The 18,584-nt window shown below is 29.0% G+C and overlaps 1 protein-coding gene across 1 annotated transcript; it reads right to left on the bottom strand.

The window, feature by feature from the left end:
• Positions 1 to 6,090: 6,090 nt before the first annotated feature.
• Positions 6,091 to 7,177, bottom strand: LOC102667740 (L10-interacting MYB domain-containing protein). The gene is made up of 2 exons (XM_006573909.1): positions 6,821 to 7,177; positions 6,091 to 6,735 (listed from the first exon to the last, which is right to left on the bottom strand). The coding sequence occupies exons 1-2, from the start codon at positions 7,175 to 7,177 to the stop codon at positions 6,091 to 6,093; spliced, it is 1,002 nt and encodes a 333-aa protein (XP_006573972.1).
• Positions 7,178 to 18,584: the final 11,407 nt, after the last annotated feature.

Raw genomic sequence — 18,584 nt, 5'->3', positions numbered from 1 at the left:
CATAATGATGAGAAGATGACGAACTAGCCATTTTAAAACTCCTGTATAGAAAGAAAAAAAAATTAATAGTCACACATATCATAAATAATAAATAAAGTTAAGTACGTACGCGTAACTTAAATTTTAGAAACGAGCACGTAATTAAAATTTTACAAACAAACACATAATTTAAATTTTCTTCACATTGAGTGAGGAATTTTTTTACTTAATTTTCAGAAAATATATATATATTTTTTTCTCCATTTCAACAATTTCAAAAAAATAATTTCTACACATTGAGAAATTTTTTTTTTTTTTCTTCATTTTCAGAAAATATATATATATATTTTGTCAATTTCAGCAATTTTAATATATATATATATATATATATATATATATATATATATATATATAATAAAAATTAATTTTTACACATTCAGAATTTTTTTTCTTCATTTTCAGAAAATATATATATATATTTTGTCAATTTCAATAATTTCAATAAGCATATATATATAATAAAAAATAATTTCTTCACATTGAGGATTTTTTTTCTCAACTTTCAGAAAATATATATATTTTTTTCCTCAATTTCACAAATTTCAGAAAATAATATAAGAACACGTATATATATATTTTTTATATATAATAATAATATGCCTTTCTTTTTTAAATACGCATAATAACATTATTACAGTAATATTTATTATGAATCTTAATTAAATTTATATTCTAAAAATTAAAACACAAATAAACAATTTGTTATATAATTAATAAAAAATAACTAAAATAATAAACAAATTAAACTAACAGCAATTTGTACACAAGATGACCACCTGCAAAAAAAAAACATACAACAAATAAAATATAACAATTTATAAAAAATAAATAAATTTGAAATAATTAAAAAAATCACATACCAGCAACTTTGGGAGAGAATGAAAGCAAAAATGGAGTGTTGGGAGGGGGGGACAAGCTTCAAACAGAAGAGAATTTGGGGGAGAAGGAGGGAGTGGGGGTGAGGGGACCACGGGGTGAGGGGGGGACCAGAGGGGTTGGGGTGGGGTGGGGTGGGGCTTTAACGTTGGCTGGGGGGGGGTGGCGCCTGGTCCCGAGGCGCCTAGGGTCGCGCCTGGTGCAGGGGCGCCACCGGTCGCGCCCAGTGCCAGGGCGCTACCCGTCGCGCCTGGTGCAGGGGCGCTACCTCCCTGTGCCACGTGTCGCGTGCACAGTGGAGGCGCCGGGGTGGGGGGCGCTTTGCAATAAAAAAAGTGACCCCCTCCGGAAATAATTTCAAAAGGGCCCCTTTTTGGTAAATAATTTCTAAAAGGGGCCCCTTTTGGTGTTTTTGCCCACATTTGCCTTGCCTATGTTACGTTTTATCTAACACTACATCACTACATGCACCCCGCTGCAAAATTAGATGCATAATATAATTATATAAACTCATTTAGTTATAACATTATAAAATTTAGTAAAGGAGAACTAAACTTAATATAAGATTATCAAAAAAATTTAAAATTATAATCTTTAAAATGCAAAACACAATATATAACATTTTAAGTGTTACTAAATATTTATGAATCAAGCAAATGAGTTGAAAATCAACTCTAATTATACATAATACAGTTTATCATTTAAAGTTATAAAAACTCTAAAAATAAAACATGACTCATCTTTAAAAAGAAATAAATGAAAATTGAATGTAATAAGATTAGAATATATAATATATTTTATATAATACACGATCTATTCACAAAATGATAAGTTCACAAAAAGATTTCTAGTAGAAGCATTTTTAGCATCACTCTCCACAAATAACACCACCAAAGAGTTATAATTAAACAAAAAATTACCTTAGTATAATGTAATGTAATTAAATTACAAACAAATCCAAAATAAAATAAAGTTAGATGTTGCACCTAGGGACTCAAATATAATTTATATTCCAACTTCCAAATTTTGTGATCCTACAAAAGACCTCCGGGTAAGCTGCAAAATTAAATGTATAATATAATGATATACATTGTGTATAACTTAGCAAGTAAGAACCAAAACTAATAAGATTGGAATATGTAATATATTTTATAAAATAACAATGTCTATTTAGCTCATAAGTTCACAAAACCAACCCACCATTATTTATGCTAAAATACACTAGAAAAAGTTCTCAACAACGTTTAGAGAAATTGGTAGAGTATAATGCACTTAAATTACAAACACAAATGAATCTCACTCAATATTTACCTTACTATATGACAAAGTGATTATGACATAAAAAATTGTTTTAATATAAACTTTATTATTTGGTTCATCTACTATGGATGTCAAACTATTTAAATTCTATAAACATTATTTGAATATATTTTTTTCGTCACACACAAAATAATAGATTGATAAAGATTGTACATTTATCTTCCATCAGATATAGAAAAATGAAAATCCTATTGATTGGATGCCCATATTTGATATAAGTTCTTTCTAATGACATTCCCGTAAGCAATCTAGAAACATCTAATTTCAAAAGACAACAACAAATAAAGTTAGTAATGATTTCCTAACAATAAAAAATAACTACACAAGTTGAAATGACTAACCTATAAGAAGACTTGTAATTGCTTTCATGTTCACAACATCCTTAAATGGTAATGGTATAAAGCCAATTTTTGTGATTTTTTCTGTATCAATATATGTAATTACAATGTATCTCGCACAATCAACTTATATATGTGGTTTGTAACTCTATGTGGTTTATTATTACTCCAAACACACATATTCTAAAACATATACACCCTACCTACTTATATATCCAAATCAAGTAGGTGGAATACATCTTCTCGAATTAAAGCTTCAATCTTAGCACCCTGTTTATTTTTAATAATAATAGTAAATTTATTAGTCATAAAGAAAAGTATATACAATAATATGTTCCTATTGATATCTAATCAATTTGATATATTATTCAATTTAATTTTATTAAACTATAAATCGAAAAACAAACACACTGTGAGACCTCACAATATGATAAATGGGAAAATAAACCAATTTGTTATATTCTAAGTGATAGGTAAACAGTCCAAAATTTGATTGATATTATACATACCTCAAAGTCAAACAAAATCAAATGCAAAATGGGGACTTGGATTGGTTGATCATTGTTAACAATAGTCCGCATTCTATATGATTTGTGTTGTCACTACCCATGAATGGAAGCCTAGGTGTATATCTTTGAGTTGGATTTGTCGTAGCAGAGACAAAGCCATCATATCTGGCGTTCAAATAATAAGTAACAATAAGGTAGAGAAATGAGACCAGGTCAGAAACTAAACACTAAAGAAATCACTAACAAAGAAAGACACAAAGTAAAGTAATGTTCAAATATAATGCTAACATATCATACTTGCTTCTTGAATAAATGAGCGAGTTTTATGTAAAGAAGAACTCAAAGAGAGAAGCAAGAGAAACTCCTTGTTGCAACTTCGTGAAAAGTAGCAGAAAAGAAGATGACACAAGAACTACAACTCTCTATTTTTCTTAATGCACGAGAGAGAATCAAAGTAGCTGACCAAATATGGGCACAAATAGTCTACTATAGCCTGCCAACATAGAAAAATAGCCTTTGGTAAAGATGTGTTGTCAAATCACTTAATATCATTAAGAATAAATAAAATATTCATTAAAAGATAAATGTCTTGGGTTATCATCACACTACATGCAAAGATCATATATGTTTCAATTTCACATATTCAAATTAGTCATATGAATGTAAAGATATACTCATATGTTGAGACCTTTTATTTGTGTTGGGGTTAACAAGAAGTGAAAATTTGTCATATGGAGTGACAAGAGATTAATTATGTCAACATGTTGTTCGGAAGAAAAAAAATAACTTTAAAGATAAAAACCATTTTTATTAGCTATCTTGATTAAAAAGTGGAAACATATGTTATTTCTTACTCTAAATTATATATGTTGGGTTCTTATGGTTTAGATGTTAACGCATCTATACGTGACCACGTACTCTTATTTTACTACTTGTTATCATTCATTCAAATAAATAACTTAAAAATAATCACTCCCATTTTAAGAACTTAGTAAATTGTAAATAACATACTTTTATATATATTACCATTAAACTAAATGTACCCATAAAAGTCACAAAAAAAAATATAATTTTCCCACCAATGATTGATTCATCTAAATCCCATTTCAAAATCATATGTAAACCAAAATGGTACATAATGAAATTTCAACCCCTGGAAATCACAGTTGCACCAAAAAACTGTCTACTAAGTGCGTGTTTGGATGAGCGTTGATAAAATTGATTTTAAATCAAAGTGATTTTAGATTAATGTGATTTTATATAATTGATTTTGAAGTAACGTGATTTTTGTTTGGGTAACATATATTAGAAAATTGATTTTTAAAGAGAGTAATGTTTGGATACTTTTAGTCATAATTGATTTTGAAAGTAAAATTACTAAAATAGACCTTAAGTCTTTGAATACTTATTTGTTATTATAATTTACTATTTTTTGATATACATATAAATAAATTAAAATTAAATAGATATATAAACTTGTATTCATTGTAAAAAAAAATTAAAATTAGCATAAGTACACAAATGTATCTAAATTAAAAAGTACAAATAAGGAACATATATAAAGTCAATCAAATTCAATAATAAATACAATATTAGTTATTTTTCTTGCACCGTATAATTTCATCTCAAATATAGTCTTGAACATTATCCATCTCTGGTGCAGAAACTATATTTAGAACTTGGGATTGGTCAAAGCTAGTCTCATTGTGATTATTATAATCTATATCAAGAAGTATGTCTTCTTCTTCATAGCGTATAAAATCAGAATCCATTGTAGCATTCCTTCTGATAAAACTATGTATAGTCATTGTTGCACAAACTATTTGAACTTGTGTTTCAAATTTGTATTTAGGCATATGACGTAAAATTGCAAACCTATTCTTCCACACACCAAAAGTTCTTTCTATTGTGCACCTTAGACTTGAGTGATAAAAATTGAAGACCTCATTATCATTTGCAAATCTAGATTTACGTCTAAAATCAGGGAGATGGTAACGTTCACATATGTAAGGACCAAGATACCCCATTGGTGTTGGGTAGCCAGCATCCACTAAATAATATTTACCTAATAAAAAAATTAAAAAAGTGAATAAACATGATATTTTTATTCAAATTATAAATCATGTATATCTATATAAAAAAAACCTGGAGGAGGATGTGGAAAATTTAAGTTAGCATTTGTGAGAGCATGGTCAAAAACACGAGCATCGTGAGCAGTACCTTCCTATCCAGCTAATACAAAAGTGAAGCAATATTCCAATCACATACAACCATTATATTTTGTGTTGGAATACCTTTTCTTCCAATAAACCTTGCTTGTTCAGCAGGGCTAACTATACATGGAATATGTGTACCATCAATTGCTCCTATGGTATTTTTAAAAAATGGCCAATATTGTTGATCACTTTCAATTTTGACCTCACAATCACGAAACATGGGATCTTGTGGTCTAATATATTTGAAGGACAATTTAAGGCAAGCAAGTAGGACATCATGAATAGCCTACTTATAGTCTCTCCTGAGTGTTGAAATCGTTCTTGAAGCATTCTATTACCTAACCCATGGCATGGCCAACCATATTTAAGAAAATTGCAACCATTTCTTGAACCTCCATGCCCTTAGTTTCCTTTAAGCCTTGCTCAACTAATTCAGTGCAAAGTTTATGAAAAATAGATTTTTCCATGCGAAACATCTCATAACAACGAATTGGATGCCCTTGTAATATTTCATAAACCCATGTATGACCTGTATGTTCACTAGTTCTATGTGGCTCTTTACATATATGCATTATTGCATACTCACCAACCAATGCAGCCACATAAGAAGCCTCTTCCAAAATGTCATTGTCTTCATTGCTTTCAAGCTAAAATCGTTTAATCCAATTATTCATTTAACTATTAACACTTGTCCAAATACATGACTTAATAATGATAACAAAGAAATAATATAACAATAGTACATATAATAGTCAAAAGCATACACTAGCAGTCCAACTCCTATGACATAAACTAAATTGACATATTCATGAATAAGGGATTTTTAACTACATCTTTAAGCCAATGTAACCTTTTCTCATCTTCACCTTGCAAAGCAATGAACATCTCCCTTGCTGGCTTAAATAACATCAAGTTACAACATTTGGTATGTAACTCAGTGTCATTTGCAACTTCAGGTAAGGTCTTAAGTTCTTTCACCACTTCATTAATAGATGCACTAGATACATCTTCTATACATGACCTACATGTTTTTGCAATGTCACTAACTACCTCAGCTATCTTCAATGAGGCATTTAATTTCTTTTTACCAATCTTCTCAGTACGATCAATTCGCTTGTGCTTCTCTCCACTCTTTTGGCTACCAATTGCTTGACTACCAGTTCCTTGTGAAGCATTTATATTAATGTCTCCAAATTCATTTGTTGCTCCTACACTAACATCATCACTGTCTCCTGATCCTTCTTCCATATTTATGTTAATACCATCAAGGCACGGGCGATACACATCATTAACATCACCACCAAATGTACTTGGCAATATCCTTGATGATGGTGCCCACATAAAATCTCTGGTAGCCACTACATTCTTAAAAAGTATAGTTAGTTGATGAGCAAATGGATGTCCCTTGTACCTAAATTTTCCATACAAAGGATTTTCCTGCATGTTTACAACTCATCATATATAATAGTCACACTAAATATAAGCATTTACCATATATTAAGTACACTTAAATATGACATACCAGTTGTTTGGTCTCCCACCATTCATTTGGTGCATTAACAGTGTTCCTGATATTGTCCCATCCTAAACCAGTGTCTTTTCCAAATAATTTGTACCATACACGCCAATCTTTTCTTAAGTTATCATACTTATTTTTTAATTGTGTCTTGTTATAAGTCCTTCTAGTTAATTGTGTAAACTTGGATTGAATACCTTTCCACCTTACCTTAGTAAAGCTAGAACCAAGGTGTTCCCCTTTAGTAATTTGCTCCAAACATGCTTCAATAAAAGCTTCATTTGCTTTTGGATCCCAAGTAGCTTTTTCTTTGTCAATATTTTGTGAAGGATTCACAACAGCTTTTCCTCTAATAGTACTCATAATCTAAATAAATTTTTATGAATAAATAAATATTAATTTATTAAAACAAAAGAAAAAAATAGTAAAGTGGTGTTTTTTATTTTATCATATATGTTACATACACACTTAATATCAACCAATACATTTTTATCCCTATTATACTCATCAAATATATCAAGAACAAGTCATATAAACTATATAATAAAAATAAAAATAAAATAAGAACAAATGAAAAAGTAAAACATATTATTTAAAAAAAAAATTATGATACATTTGTTTTGGAAGTCCACTTCAAAAAATATTTTGTAAACGGTGATAAGAATAAGATAATAGTCCAATAATAGATGTTAATATTCTAAAACATAAGCATAAATTTGAAACACAACTCTAATAAGATAAAATAGTGCAAGAGGTTCTTATAACAATTTAGATATAGGTGAAAGCAACAATAGATAAGTAGTTAGTGATGAGGATAATTATAATTCTGATTCTCAAACTCATGATAATAAGGAGGAGATTAGGAGACTAGATGATTTTACTTTTGAAAATATATATGATCCAAGCCGATGGAAGAATATTGATACAACTTTGAGAGATTTATTAGTAGAAAATGGTCTTATTAAAGTTACTGATATGGATTTCCCAAAGGATAAATATTCTAGGCACTTTTCTTCATCAAATTACATTCAAAAATTGCCTAATGGAGAAAAATAATGACTAATTTCTTCTAGAGATTTGGATAGAGTATTTTGTTTTTGTTGCAAATTATTTAATGTTGTTTCTTGTACAAGTAAACTAGCTAACGAAGGTAGTAAAGATGGGAGAAATCTTAGTGCTAAGTTGAAGAGTCATGAAATAACGAATGAGCATATTACTAACATGAATGCATGAATTGATTTGGAAATGAGATTGGTAAAAAATAAAACAATAGACAAACATGTTCAAGAACAAATAAATAGAGATAGAGAACATTGGAGAAATGTGTTGTTAAGAATAATGTTTTAACGACGCACATTCTAAAATGGTTCTCTAGAATCATCTTAGAATATGTCTCGGTAACATTTTTGTAATTAACGCCAATATAACTAAGACGATTGTTGACACCTATCTTTGAAGGTAGGATGCGATGACATTTTCGTCAATTGTAGACTACATTCTACGACGGGTTATAGTCGAAAACTATCTTTGTTAATTTACAAAAATAATTAAAAAAAAAAGTTGTACGTATATTCTTTACCGTTTGAACATACCTAGCTAGCTTATGCATTCTGAACCCGAAGACGAAGCTGACAACATCAAAGCTAAGATCGTGTGCTATGTCATCCCACCGTGTGTCATCAATGACATCATGGTCGTGCCGCCCCGCCGAAGTGAGCCCTAAACCCTAAACGAGCAGGTCGTGCCACGTGACCATCTTAAAATGTGTTGCATGCTACGACAGTTGCGTCTCTGACACCGTCTTAAAATGTAACATATTCCAAGACGATTCTAGGCAACCGGCGTAGAATGTAAGAAACCTTTTACGATGTTTGCAACGACAACAATTGTGAATCGACGTCGTATGTCGTATTTAACCGATGTAGAAGGTCGCTTCTGTAGTAGTGGTAGTGTTGAGTCCACAATAAAGTGATGATTTTATTGGTTCAGTTGCTTACATTTATACGTTGAATCATGAGATTGATGACCGAAACAAACACTGTTCAAACTGGATATTAAGGAATTTACCACAAGTCTAAATTAATTTAGAGTCAGTTTGTTTAAAATTTCAAAAAATTATTTATAAAAAAATAGTTTTTAAAAAATTATTGTTTGATAACTAGATAATTATTTATTTTCTAAAAAAAGAAAATATTTTTTTAAGTAAAAATAATTCAAATCAACACATAAAAAATAAAAAAATACTTATTTTATTTAAAAAACATTCTTTTATGAATAAGTTTAAACAAACTATTCAAACAATGGATACATATGAAAGATGGGAGGCGACAACTTTTCGCTTGGGATGAGGAACTTTTGACAGAGTTACAAAATCGGCGGTTACTTGGTACTTCCCCTCAAATTGATGATGTCTTGGATGACTCCATATGAAAAGGGATCCCTCTCGTTCTTTTTCAGTAGGAGTATAACTAATTTAAATTGGGTTGATTTTTATTTATTTTTTAATTTAATTTAATTAAATTAAATTGTATTTATTTTTTTATTTTGTTAATTCAATTTAATTTTAATTGAATCAAATTTGATCATTAAAAAATTATCACATCTTTTAAGTTTTGGAAAAAATTAAATAAATCCTCAAATTAAAAAAATGATAAGAATATTTTTTTATAGAATACTAAGGATATTTTTATTTTTTTACAGTACCATTCATAAAAATATGATTATCTTAAACTAAAAAAAATAATGTATTACCTTAAAAATGAGATGAATTTAGTTTAAGATTTTTATATTATTAAGTTAATTGTACTTGGGTTGAATTGAGTTAGATCATATTTTAGTTCACATTGGTCACTCAATTCAATTTTAATTGGATTTATCAAATTAAAACTAATTCAATTTAACTCAAAAAAAATAAAAATTTATGCTTTTAGTCCGTAAATTTGTGCCAATGTTCCTCAACCTTTTTTTATTAAGGTTTTTAGTGCATAAATTTATATTTGATCGGTCAATGTCACTCAACTTTTTTCCATTAAGGTTTTTAGTTGTTAAACTTTTGAAAATTAAAATTTCATTTTTAATTCTTAAAATATCATTAAATAAATAAAAATAATGGGTTCAAACTTTTATTCAAAGACTAAAAACTAAAATTTTTAAAAGTTTAAGACCTTGATTAATCAAATGAAAGTTTAATGACTAAAAATCTTAATGGAAAAAGATTGAAGGATCTTAATTAGTTAAACAAAAATTTAGACATTAAAACCGAATTTAAAAAAAATTAAAGAATAAAAACTTAGTTAACCCTAAAAAAAACACTTTTCGCTGCTGTAACATAACTCAAACTTATTGAAAAAGACTATCTCTTTATAAAATCACAAGTGCATAATGAGGGCAAGAAAGTGTAAAACAAATAAAAAAAATTAGTGAGCAAACCCATAAACATATCAAAAGAGAAGATTAAAAAATAAATTAAAATAAACGCCTTGATGGGATAAAAGAATTACCATAAGATAATATCTCTCACTCTTAGACAGCAAAACCTTTGAGATAGAAAGTACTACGCCTAGAAAAAGAACAAACCCAGAAACTCAACAAAATTAAATTTTTATGAAGAACTTAGATTTATTTAATATACCATTAATGATAAAATTGTGTAGAAAATAAATATAATTTGTATTCGAAGCAAATTTTACGAAGCACGATAATACGACACGTGCATTCCGAAGCTTAAAAGCTTCTCTTTAAGTGTCAAATGTATTCTGAACCTTTTAACGGATTCTCAGATTTATAATTATGGATTTGCAAGAATTTCAAATTAATACTGATAGATAATTTCTTGATTAAAATAGTGTTGATTGATCAATTTATTTAATATACCATTAATGACAAAATTGTGTAGAAAATAAGTCTGATTTGTATCTGAACTAAATCTTATGAAGCACCATCGACACGTGTACTCCGAAGCTTGAAAGTTTCTCTTAAAATGTCACGTGTATTCTAAACTTTTGAAGGGATTTTCAAATTTATAATTATAGATAGATTTCTCGGGTAAAATTTCAGTATTTTACATCACCCTTTTAAAAAAGAAATAAAAAAGAAAACCTAAACATTTAACGTTCAATAAAAAAAAATATGGTACATAAAATAAATAAAAAATTTACCACGTGAGAGAAGAAGATTTCCCTGTGGAACATCATCTTACGGTTAATTTTATAAATTTCTTTTGATGTATTGTAAGATATTTTATGTTATAATTGTTTGGTAAATTTTAAGCATTTTACATCACGCTTTTCAATAAGAAATTGAAAATAAAATCTAAGTTCGTCAAGTTAAAAAATAAAAATTAAATTCATAATATATATATATATATATATATATGAAAAAACCTTTCAATGACTTCTATAAGAAAATATAAAAAAATCAAAGTGATATATCAATTCAAGACTTGTATAAAAAAGGAAATAAAAAATTCAAATGTAAATCATATTCACTTTTACAACTTCTTCAGATAAAAAATAAAAAAGAAGTCATATTATTTTTTGACTAGTAAAAAATAAAAAATAAAACAAGTCATAAATATAGTTATGATTTTGTAAAAGAAAATAATTAAGATATATAAAAATACAAGTCGTGTTTACATAAATTTTTTATTTTTCATTCAATTGTGTTTTCCAGCCACAGCTTACATGTTTTGGGGGAAAAAATTCGCAACCTACCAATTTCGTTAATTAGTAAAAAGATTACACCATTGAAGGATAAAAAAAAAGCCAGTTGTATCGTTATGATAAACAGGTTAGAAAGCAATAGTTTTTTTTTCGAACAGCTAAAAATTATAATCATTAAAAGCAAGGTACAAGTCACAAGTTATAGCACCTACCAAGCCAAAATGTTACAGGAGCATATTTAGAGAACAAGAAACCAAACCGGCTCCACTTTGTCAACATAAAGGGCCATTAGTACAAATCCTTTCCCCCATCTAGTGTGATCCAACAAACTTACTGTGCTCACATTATTATATAACCATCCCCATCAGTCATCATTCCCAACTACACTCTCACGAGCCCCCTGCATCATGTTCCCCTCCACAGAATTTAATGCATCTTTGGTGTTAGCATGCCATTGTAATTGCTCCATGCATGCAGGTTCCACATCTAATTTCCATACTTATAGGCTGAAATTGAACCCCTCCATGATTTGCATATGCAATCATCAAACTCGTGTGGGGTTTTGGACTTATCATTGATTAGCTGCCATATAGCCCTTATCATCGCCACCCACACTGACCACCACACAGTCTTGACCTCAACACTCCTTAGGTCCCCGTTCGGTTGTTTTTCTTGTTTTTAATTTTGAAATTTTAAAAAAATAAAATTAATTTTAGTTTTGAGTTTATATTTATATTTTAGTTTTAGTTTTTAAAAACATGTTTCAAATTAAATATAAACAAAACGAGTTAATCATTTTATCTTATCTTATTCTATTATAAATAGAGGTGGTAGAGGTAGCGGATGGGAGTGAAGACAATAACGATAGTGGCAATAGTGGTGATGTTGGTGGAATGGTGGTAGTGGAATAGTGACGATAATGATAGTTACAATGGTGGTGAAATGATGATGGTGACAATAGTAACGGTGGAATGATGATTATGATGTTTTAAAACCTGAACGGACCCATTTGATCAGATCGATTCAACCACTCGGAGGTCTGGTCGGGTCAAGTTGTTTATTAGATCGATCATGCATTGAACTTGGTGTAACTAGGTATGACCCAATCGGGTTTGTGGTTAAATCAATGACTCACTGACCTAGGTTAGATCACACCCAATGAAGGAAACATGCTGGGTATAAAATTTTAATTTTTTCTATAAAAGTCGAGTCATAAGGGTCAATTAGTGATCCACTGATTTGACTATTGCTGCAATGACCAAATGTCTTGACCGGATCAATCACTAATTTGATTTTTAAAATTATGGGTGGTGGTGGGGTGAAATAGTAACAACAACAGTGATAACGAGAATGAAGACAACATAATATAATGATAATGATGGTGACAATAAAGGTGAAATGGTGGTGACAACATTGACAATAGTAGTGGCGATAATAGTGGTAGAATGATGATGAGAGTGACAGTGACAATGGTGATGGGTGGAATAGTGGTAACCACAACAACAACAATGATGAAAACAATAAAATGGTGACAATCATGGCTTTAAACATCCCCTCAACATCGCCTTCACCTCCCCGAACCATACTTAACGTTTATTCCACAACTCATCAATAAAATAGGATATTACATTTACATAAGATATATAGAAGGTTGTCATTTTTAATTGAATAATTTTTATATAAAAAAACTCACGATTGGTCTTATAAAAAAAATGAAAAAGAAGAAAATATATTTCGCGAGTAGAACAAAATTGGCAAATATTAATTGGAGAAAAAAAAACATAACTAAGAAAAAAAAAGAACTTTAGCCAATCCGATCAATCATGTGCCAGATTGACTACTAATCCAATTTTCACAACTAATTAAATAAGTCAATATATATTTATTGGTTTTATTATTTTTTTATCCCTTAAAATTTTTAGTTTTTTTATTTTATTTTAAGTTTCTAAATTATTTATTTATTTATTTTGAATCTATTAAATTATATTTTTGTCCAAACTTTTACTAGTTCTTTAACTTTTTTTTCTATCTTTAGTTTTAGTTCCTTAAAAGGACTAAAAATAAGAGAAAAAAGAAAAGAGACTAAAAACAAAATTAAAAAAATTCAATAATTAAAAATAGAAATTTTTAAAAGTTTATGGGTTGAAAAGATGGTAAATCCTAATTTATTTTAAACAATTTCATAAGGTAAATCCGCATTAAACGTTTTTTTCACAGAATGTATACATGCATGCATGGAATAACTTTAATTTTTTAAAATACATACCCAAATAATATAGAAATTAATTTAACCGTTATATATAAAGAAGAAATATCATGTTAAATATCAATTTACCTTGAAAATAAGGAAACTCACTGTGTTCTGCCATATGAAATTACATTTTTTTGGTGTGGTAGACATGAAATTACATATGCGCCTGCTTCTTCTGCTCCTCCACTATTCATATGCGCCTGCTTCTTCTGCCCCTCATTTATTCATCCGAAGAAAACAGGCTAGCTTAACAAAATTTGTAAGCTACATATGTAACTTTTTCTCACAATGCATCTAAATTTGCACCCTGGCATCCACGCTGAGCTTCCCAGGTCGAAAGCTTTTTCCTGTCCTTAGCAATATACGGCGATACACTGATACTAAAAGCTCACTTTCACATAAGGGTGACGAAAATGTGGTAGAAAATAGTAGTCAGACTCAAAAGATAATAATAAAAGATTACGTGTCAAACTTGCAAGAATATGATATGATGATGATAGTGGAAGCATTTGGAACAACAAGATGTGAGAGTATTTAAGAAGTGTCCACCCAAAGCAAGGAAACTATGCAGCAAGGCATACTCCTATTAATTAGACTTGTACCTTCCATGGCAGTGGACCCGTTAAGCTATTCTTGAATACTCTCATATATTGTTGTTCTATAAATGCTTCCACAGCCACCATAATCTAATCATCTTGCAAGTTTGATACATAACTTTTCATTATCTTTGGAGTTTGACGACCACTAGTTTCTGACATTGTCATCATCGGCCTCAATATGATAGCGAGCTTTTGGTGTATGTGAATTGCCCTACAATGGCAGGGACAACAAGCTTTTCTACCCGGGAAGCTTAACGTGGATACCAGTAGATGAAGATCATAATCTGTGGCAAGCATGAGGGCATACATGTTATATACTATTGTATATTTGTGTTGGTTGATAGTGAATATGGTGAAGGATGAGGTTGAGATGGGATTTTGTTTATGATTAGCTGAGGGGGATGAAATGAGCTAGATAAAACTTGAAATTTGATTCTCTGTGCTTCAAATTCAAGTTGAGCACATTTAATGTCCAATTTGCCATGTGATTCACATTGAGAGCGTCCTTCGAAAGATCACCATCATAGTTTTAAAAGGTGTTCACTATCATCTGACAGCATGGTATCCTTCCCATTTTTAAACGACATACTTATATAAGAAAACCCCAAATAGACCCTGTGCTTGTTCTTACATAGTTACATGTAGAAACAGTCTAACATGTAACCTATATTTAGAGATATACAGCAATGGTACTAGTAGTAGCCAAGTAGGTCCTTGTACTGTAGTAAGTATAAATGTTTATCAGTCATCTTTAAGAAGATAGGGTCTGGACCAAAGTAGGAGGTCCCTATACCCTCGTCCTTTTGTGCTGCTTTTAATTAAAAACAGGAAAATAATACATTATATACATGGACCAATTCACATGATACTTAATACTTTAGGAGAGAAAGCACAAGAAGTATATGTATGATACAAATTTCTTAAAATGCATTTAAGATGTAACTTATTAACTTATTTTTTCTAAAAAAAATAAATAGGTGTAATTAAGTATGATACTTAGTCATATATTATATGAAGATACTCTTATTCTATTCACTTTAATTATTAACATTCATAATTTTTCTCGACATATTTCTTCTTATGATATTTTATCAACTATTAGATCTATATATTTTTTTTAATCTCTTTCTTTCATAAATATTAAATATAGGTTATTTGGTGTCTGTGTCGGATTTTCTTAAAGTAAAAAAAATAGTATTATTAATAAGGGTGTGGCTAACAGGTGTTTTTAGGGTTCTAGTTAGAATTAAAAATAACATTTTTTTTTTTGTTAAACTCATATAACTCATATAAAGATATAAAAGAATTTAATTTTATGTATCTTAATCAAAAAATGTTTTTATATGACTAAATGTTACTTTCCTTCTTTTATCTTTTAGTGTTTTATTTTTTATTTGATATAGTAAGTTTTAAAAGTTTTATTTTGATCCATTATATTTTTGAAGAATTTTGTTTGGATCCTGCATCTTTTTTGACTAAAACATTAAATATGTTAATAGAAAAGTATGACATGTACATTAATGTTGATTAAAATAATGAAATGACATATTAATTGAAATGATGTTGTTTTGAATAATTTTATTTTGATTTTTTATGTTTTTAAATTATTTCATTTCAGTACTTAAGTTTTTTAAATACTTTATTTTGGTCTATCTAGTTTGTAAAATGATATATTTTGGTCCTAAAAATTATATATGATGCTAAAGTCTAGGGAATATAATTGAAAACATTCTACCAAAATTATTTTTCGTTAGATGTGTTAGATATTGTAATGTATTTATTATTTACAATTTTTTAACATTACTAATTACCTTATGTGGTGTTTGAAAATCATTTTAAAGTTAAACACATTAGTCATGTGTATATCTGGACATAAGTAAGTCAATAATTAATGCTAATAAAAATAAAAATAATAAATACGTTACAATATTCACACAAAAACAAACCTAGTAGCCTAATGTTATGTTATATCAATTTCCACTTTCTTCTTTATACTAGGTAAGATGCTACCCTTCCCAAAATGTGGCTTTGGCAACTCTCCGCGATATTTGCTTAGGAAAGTGTTTTCCTGAGAAATAAAATTAAATATTAAACATTTATTGATCATTAAAAATAAAAAAAATTCAAATCAGAATTTTTTTCACAAATCAAATCAGACATTATTAATATCTTTTTTAAATCTTTTTTTTATATTTTTATGGAACAATTTAATCTGTATTTAAACCGTTTAGAATAAATTAAATTTATAAATGAATTTTTAAATACACATTATAATTAATTTTAGTATAAACAATAAAAAAAATTAAGTATATTTTTAGATATTTATTTTGTTATAGATTAAATTTACAGAAAATAAAATTTTATTATATTTTTCGTATATAATATTTTAATAATTACTTTTATCATAAAAAGGTTTGAATATCTTTTTTAATATAAAAATTCATTAATTTGAAAAAATTATAATTTAATCTCAAAAAATTAATTAATTTTAAATCAAAATAATAATGATACTCCTTGATTTCATGATTTATGGACATATATTTTAGAATTTAAAACTTGAGTTACACGATGCCCATTAATTGCGACAAATTTCCTTCAAATCTAATATTTTGGTAAAAATTATATTTTAAATATGAAAACAGGATCGGTTTATTAAATATTTTTCGTTACCATTAAACATTCAAATTATAATATAGACATGCAAAAAATTTGATTATAAGAATTTAAATTTAATTATAGCGGAACAAATGTTTAAAATAGAAAAAATAATAATTACAGTTTTGTGCACCATTAAGTCACCGAAATTTATGTGTCTTAGTAGGAATCTATCTACAATTATAAATTTAATAATTCTTAAACAGCTCCGGATGATCCGTAATGAAATCAGGTAACTCCTCACAAAATGGTGCTTTGGAATGCGAGCCAACAAAATGGAGTGTATATCCAAACACGCCCGAAGACATCAATATCTATATACTAAAATTGAAGTATGTGAAAAATACTGAAATACCCATGGCTGAGAGCTTGACAGCTGGTCAAAATTTTGTTTTTTTGGTCAAAATACCCATAGCTGAGAGCTTGACACCTGTCCAAATTTTTTGTTTTTTGGTCATTTATGCCCTTCTAGGTTGGGTTGGTTTTCTGTCACCTTGCTGCCATGTGTTATTTTATGGTTCTATGATTATGATTTTAAGCCACGTAGCTTGGTGTGTTGTTGAGTGATTAGATTGCCGTTTGCAGTTTTGGTGGTTGGTGGTGTACGTGGCTTCTTTGTAGCGTTTTTTACTTCTTTCACTAGCAAGTTCCAAGCTGCTGATTGCATTTGTTTCACTTTTTTCATTTGTTTTTAGTTGGCTTTCGTCTTCAATATAACTGTTCTGTTGTTTAGGATTTTGGCGTGAGGCTGTGATTTCCAGTTCGTGATTTCCGTTCTTCTGTGGTTGAAGGTTCGAGTGCATGTTTATGTTCTTCTAGCACGTGTTCTGTTCTATTCTTTATTGTTCACACATTCTTGCTTTTCTTTTTGTTGGCCTGCATTTGTCAGTTGTTCTTTGGATTGCATTTACGTGGTTTTGGATTGATCGTATTATTCCTTTAGAGCTATAATTGTTTGGTTCTGTTTTTTTGCTTTTTTGCTGAGCTGGCTTTTTTGTTTTTTGTCTCTTATCACTGGCTTCGATGGTTGGATTGTATTTACATGGTTTTTGGTTAATCATATTATTGTTCGTCTATTGTGCATATGTGTTTTTTGATTAACCATATTATTGTTTGTGTGTTGTGCATGTGTGATTTTGTCATGTTTTTGTTGTTTGGTGATTTTGGTTTCTGCATGTTTATGTTGCTCTGGCACGTGTTCTGTTCTGTTTTTTATTATTTACAAATTCTTAGTTTTCTTTTTGTTGTCTTTCATTTGTCTGTTATTGTTCGTTGGATTGATTGATAGTGTAATACTTTTTGTGGTATGTTGGCATTGATGGAAATCTTATTGCATGTGTGGTTTAAGGATGGGTTGGTATTCTGTTTTCCAAAAGCTGAACTTTGTTGTGTTTATTTTCGGCCTTTCTATTTGTTTGTTGATGGTTGCAATATTATTTGTTCAGAGATATAATTTTTGTTTCTGCTTCTCTGCTATTTGCTGATTTGGCTTTTCTTTTTTGGTTCAGGTTGTTGCATGTATTGGCTTAGTAGTTCAACGAATAGTATCATAGTTTTTATGGTATTTTGTCATTCATTGCTTATCAGTATTGCATGTCTCATTT

Source organism: Glycine max, chromosome 1, assembly GCF_000004515.6.
Source record: "Glycine max cultivar Williams 82 chromosome 1, Glycine_max_v4.0, whole genome shotgun sequence".
NCBI lineage: Eukaryota > Viridiplantae > Streptophyta > Magnoliopsida > Fabales > Fabaceae > Glycine > Glycine max.
This window is presented reverse-complemented; position numbering and strand designations above follow the sequence as displayed.

Bases quoted from the DNA above. Each gene is read 5' to 3' on its own strand.
- LOC102667740 (XM_006573909.1), bottom strand. From the start codon at position 7,177: ATGAGTACTATTAGAGGAAAAGCTGTTGTGAATCCTTCACAAAATATT. The intron at 6,736-6,820 runs GTATGTCATATT...GTAAACATGCAG, and splicing joins GGTGGGAGACCAAACAACTG to GAAAATCCTTTGTATGGAAA.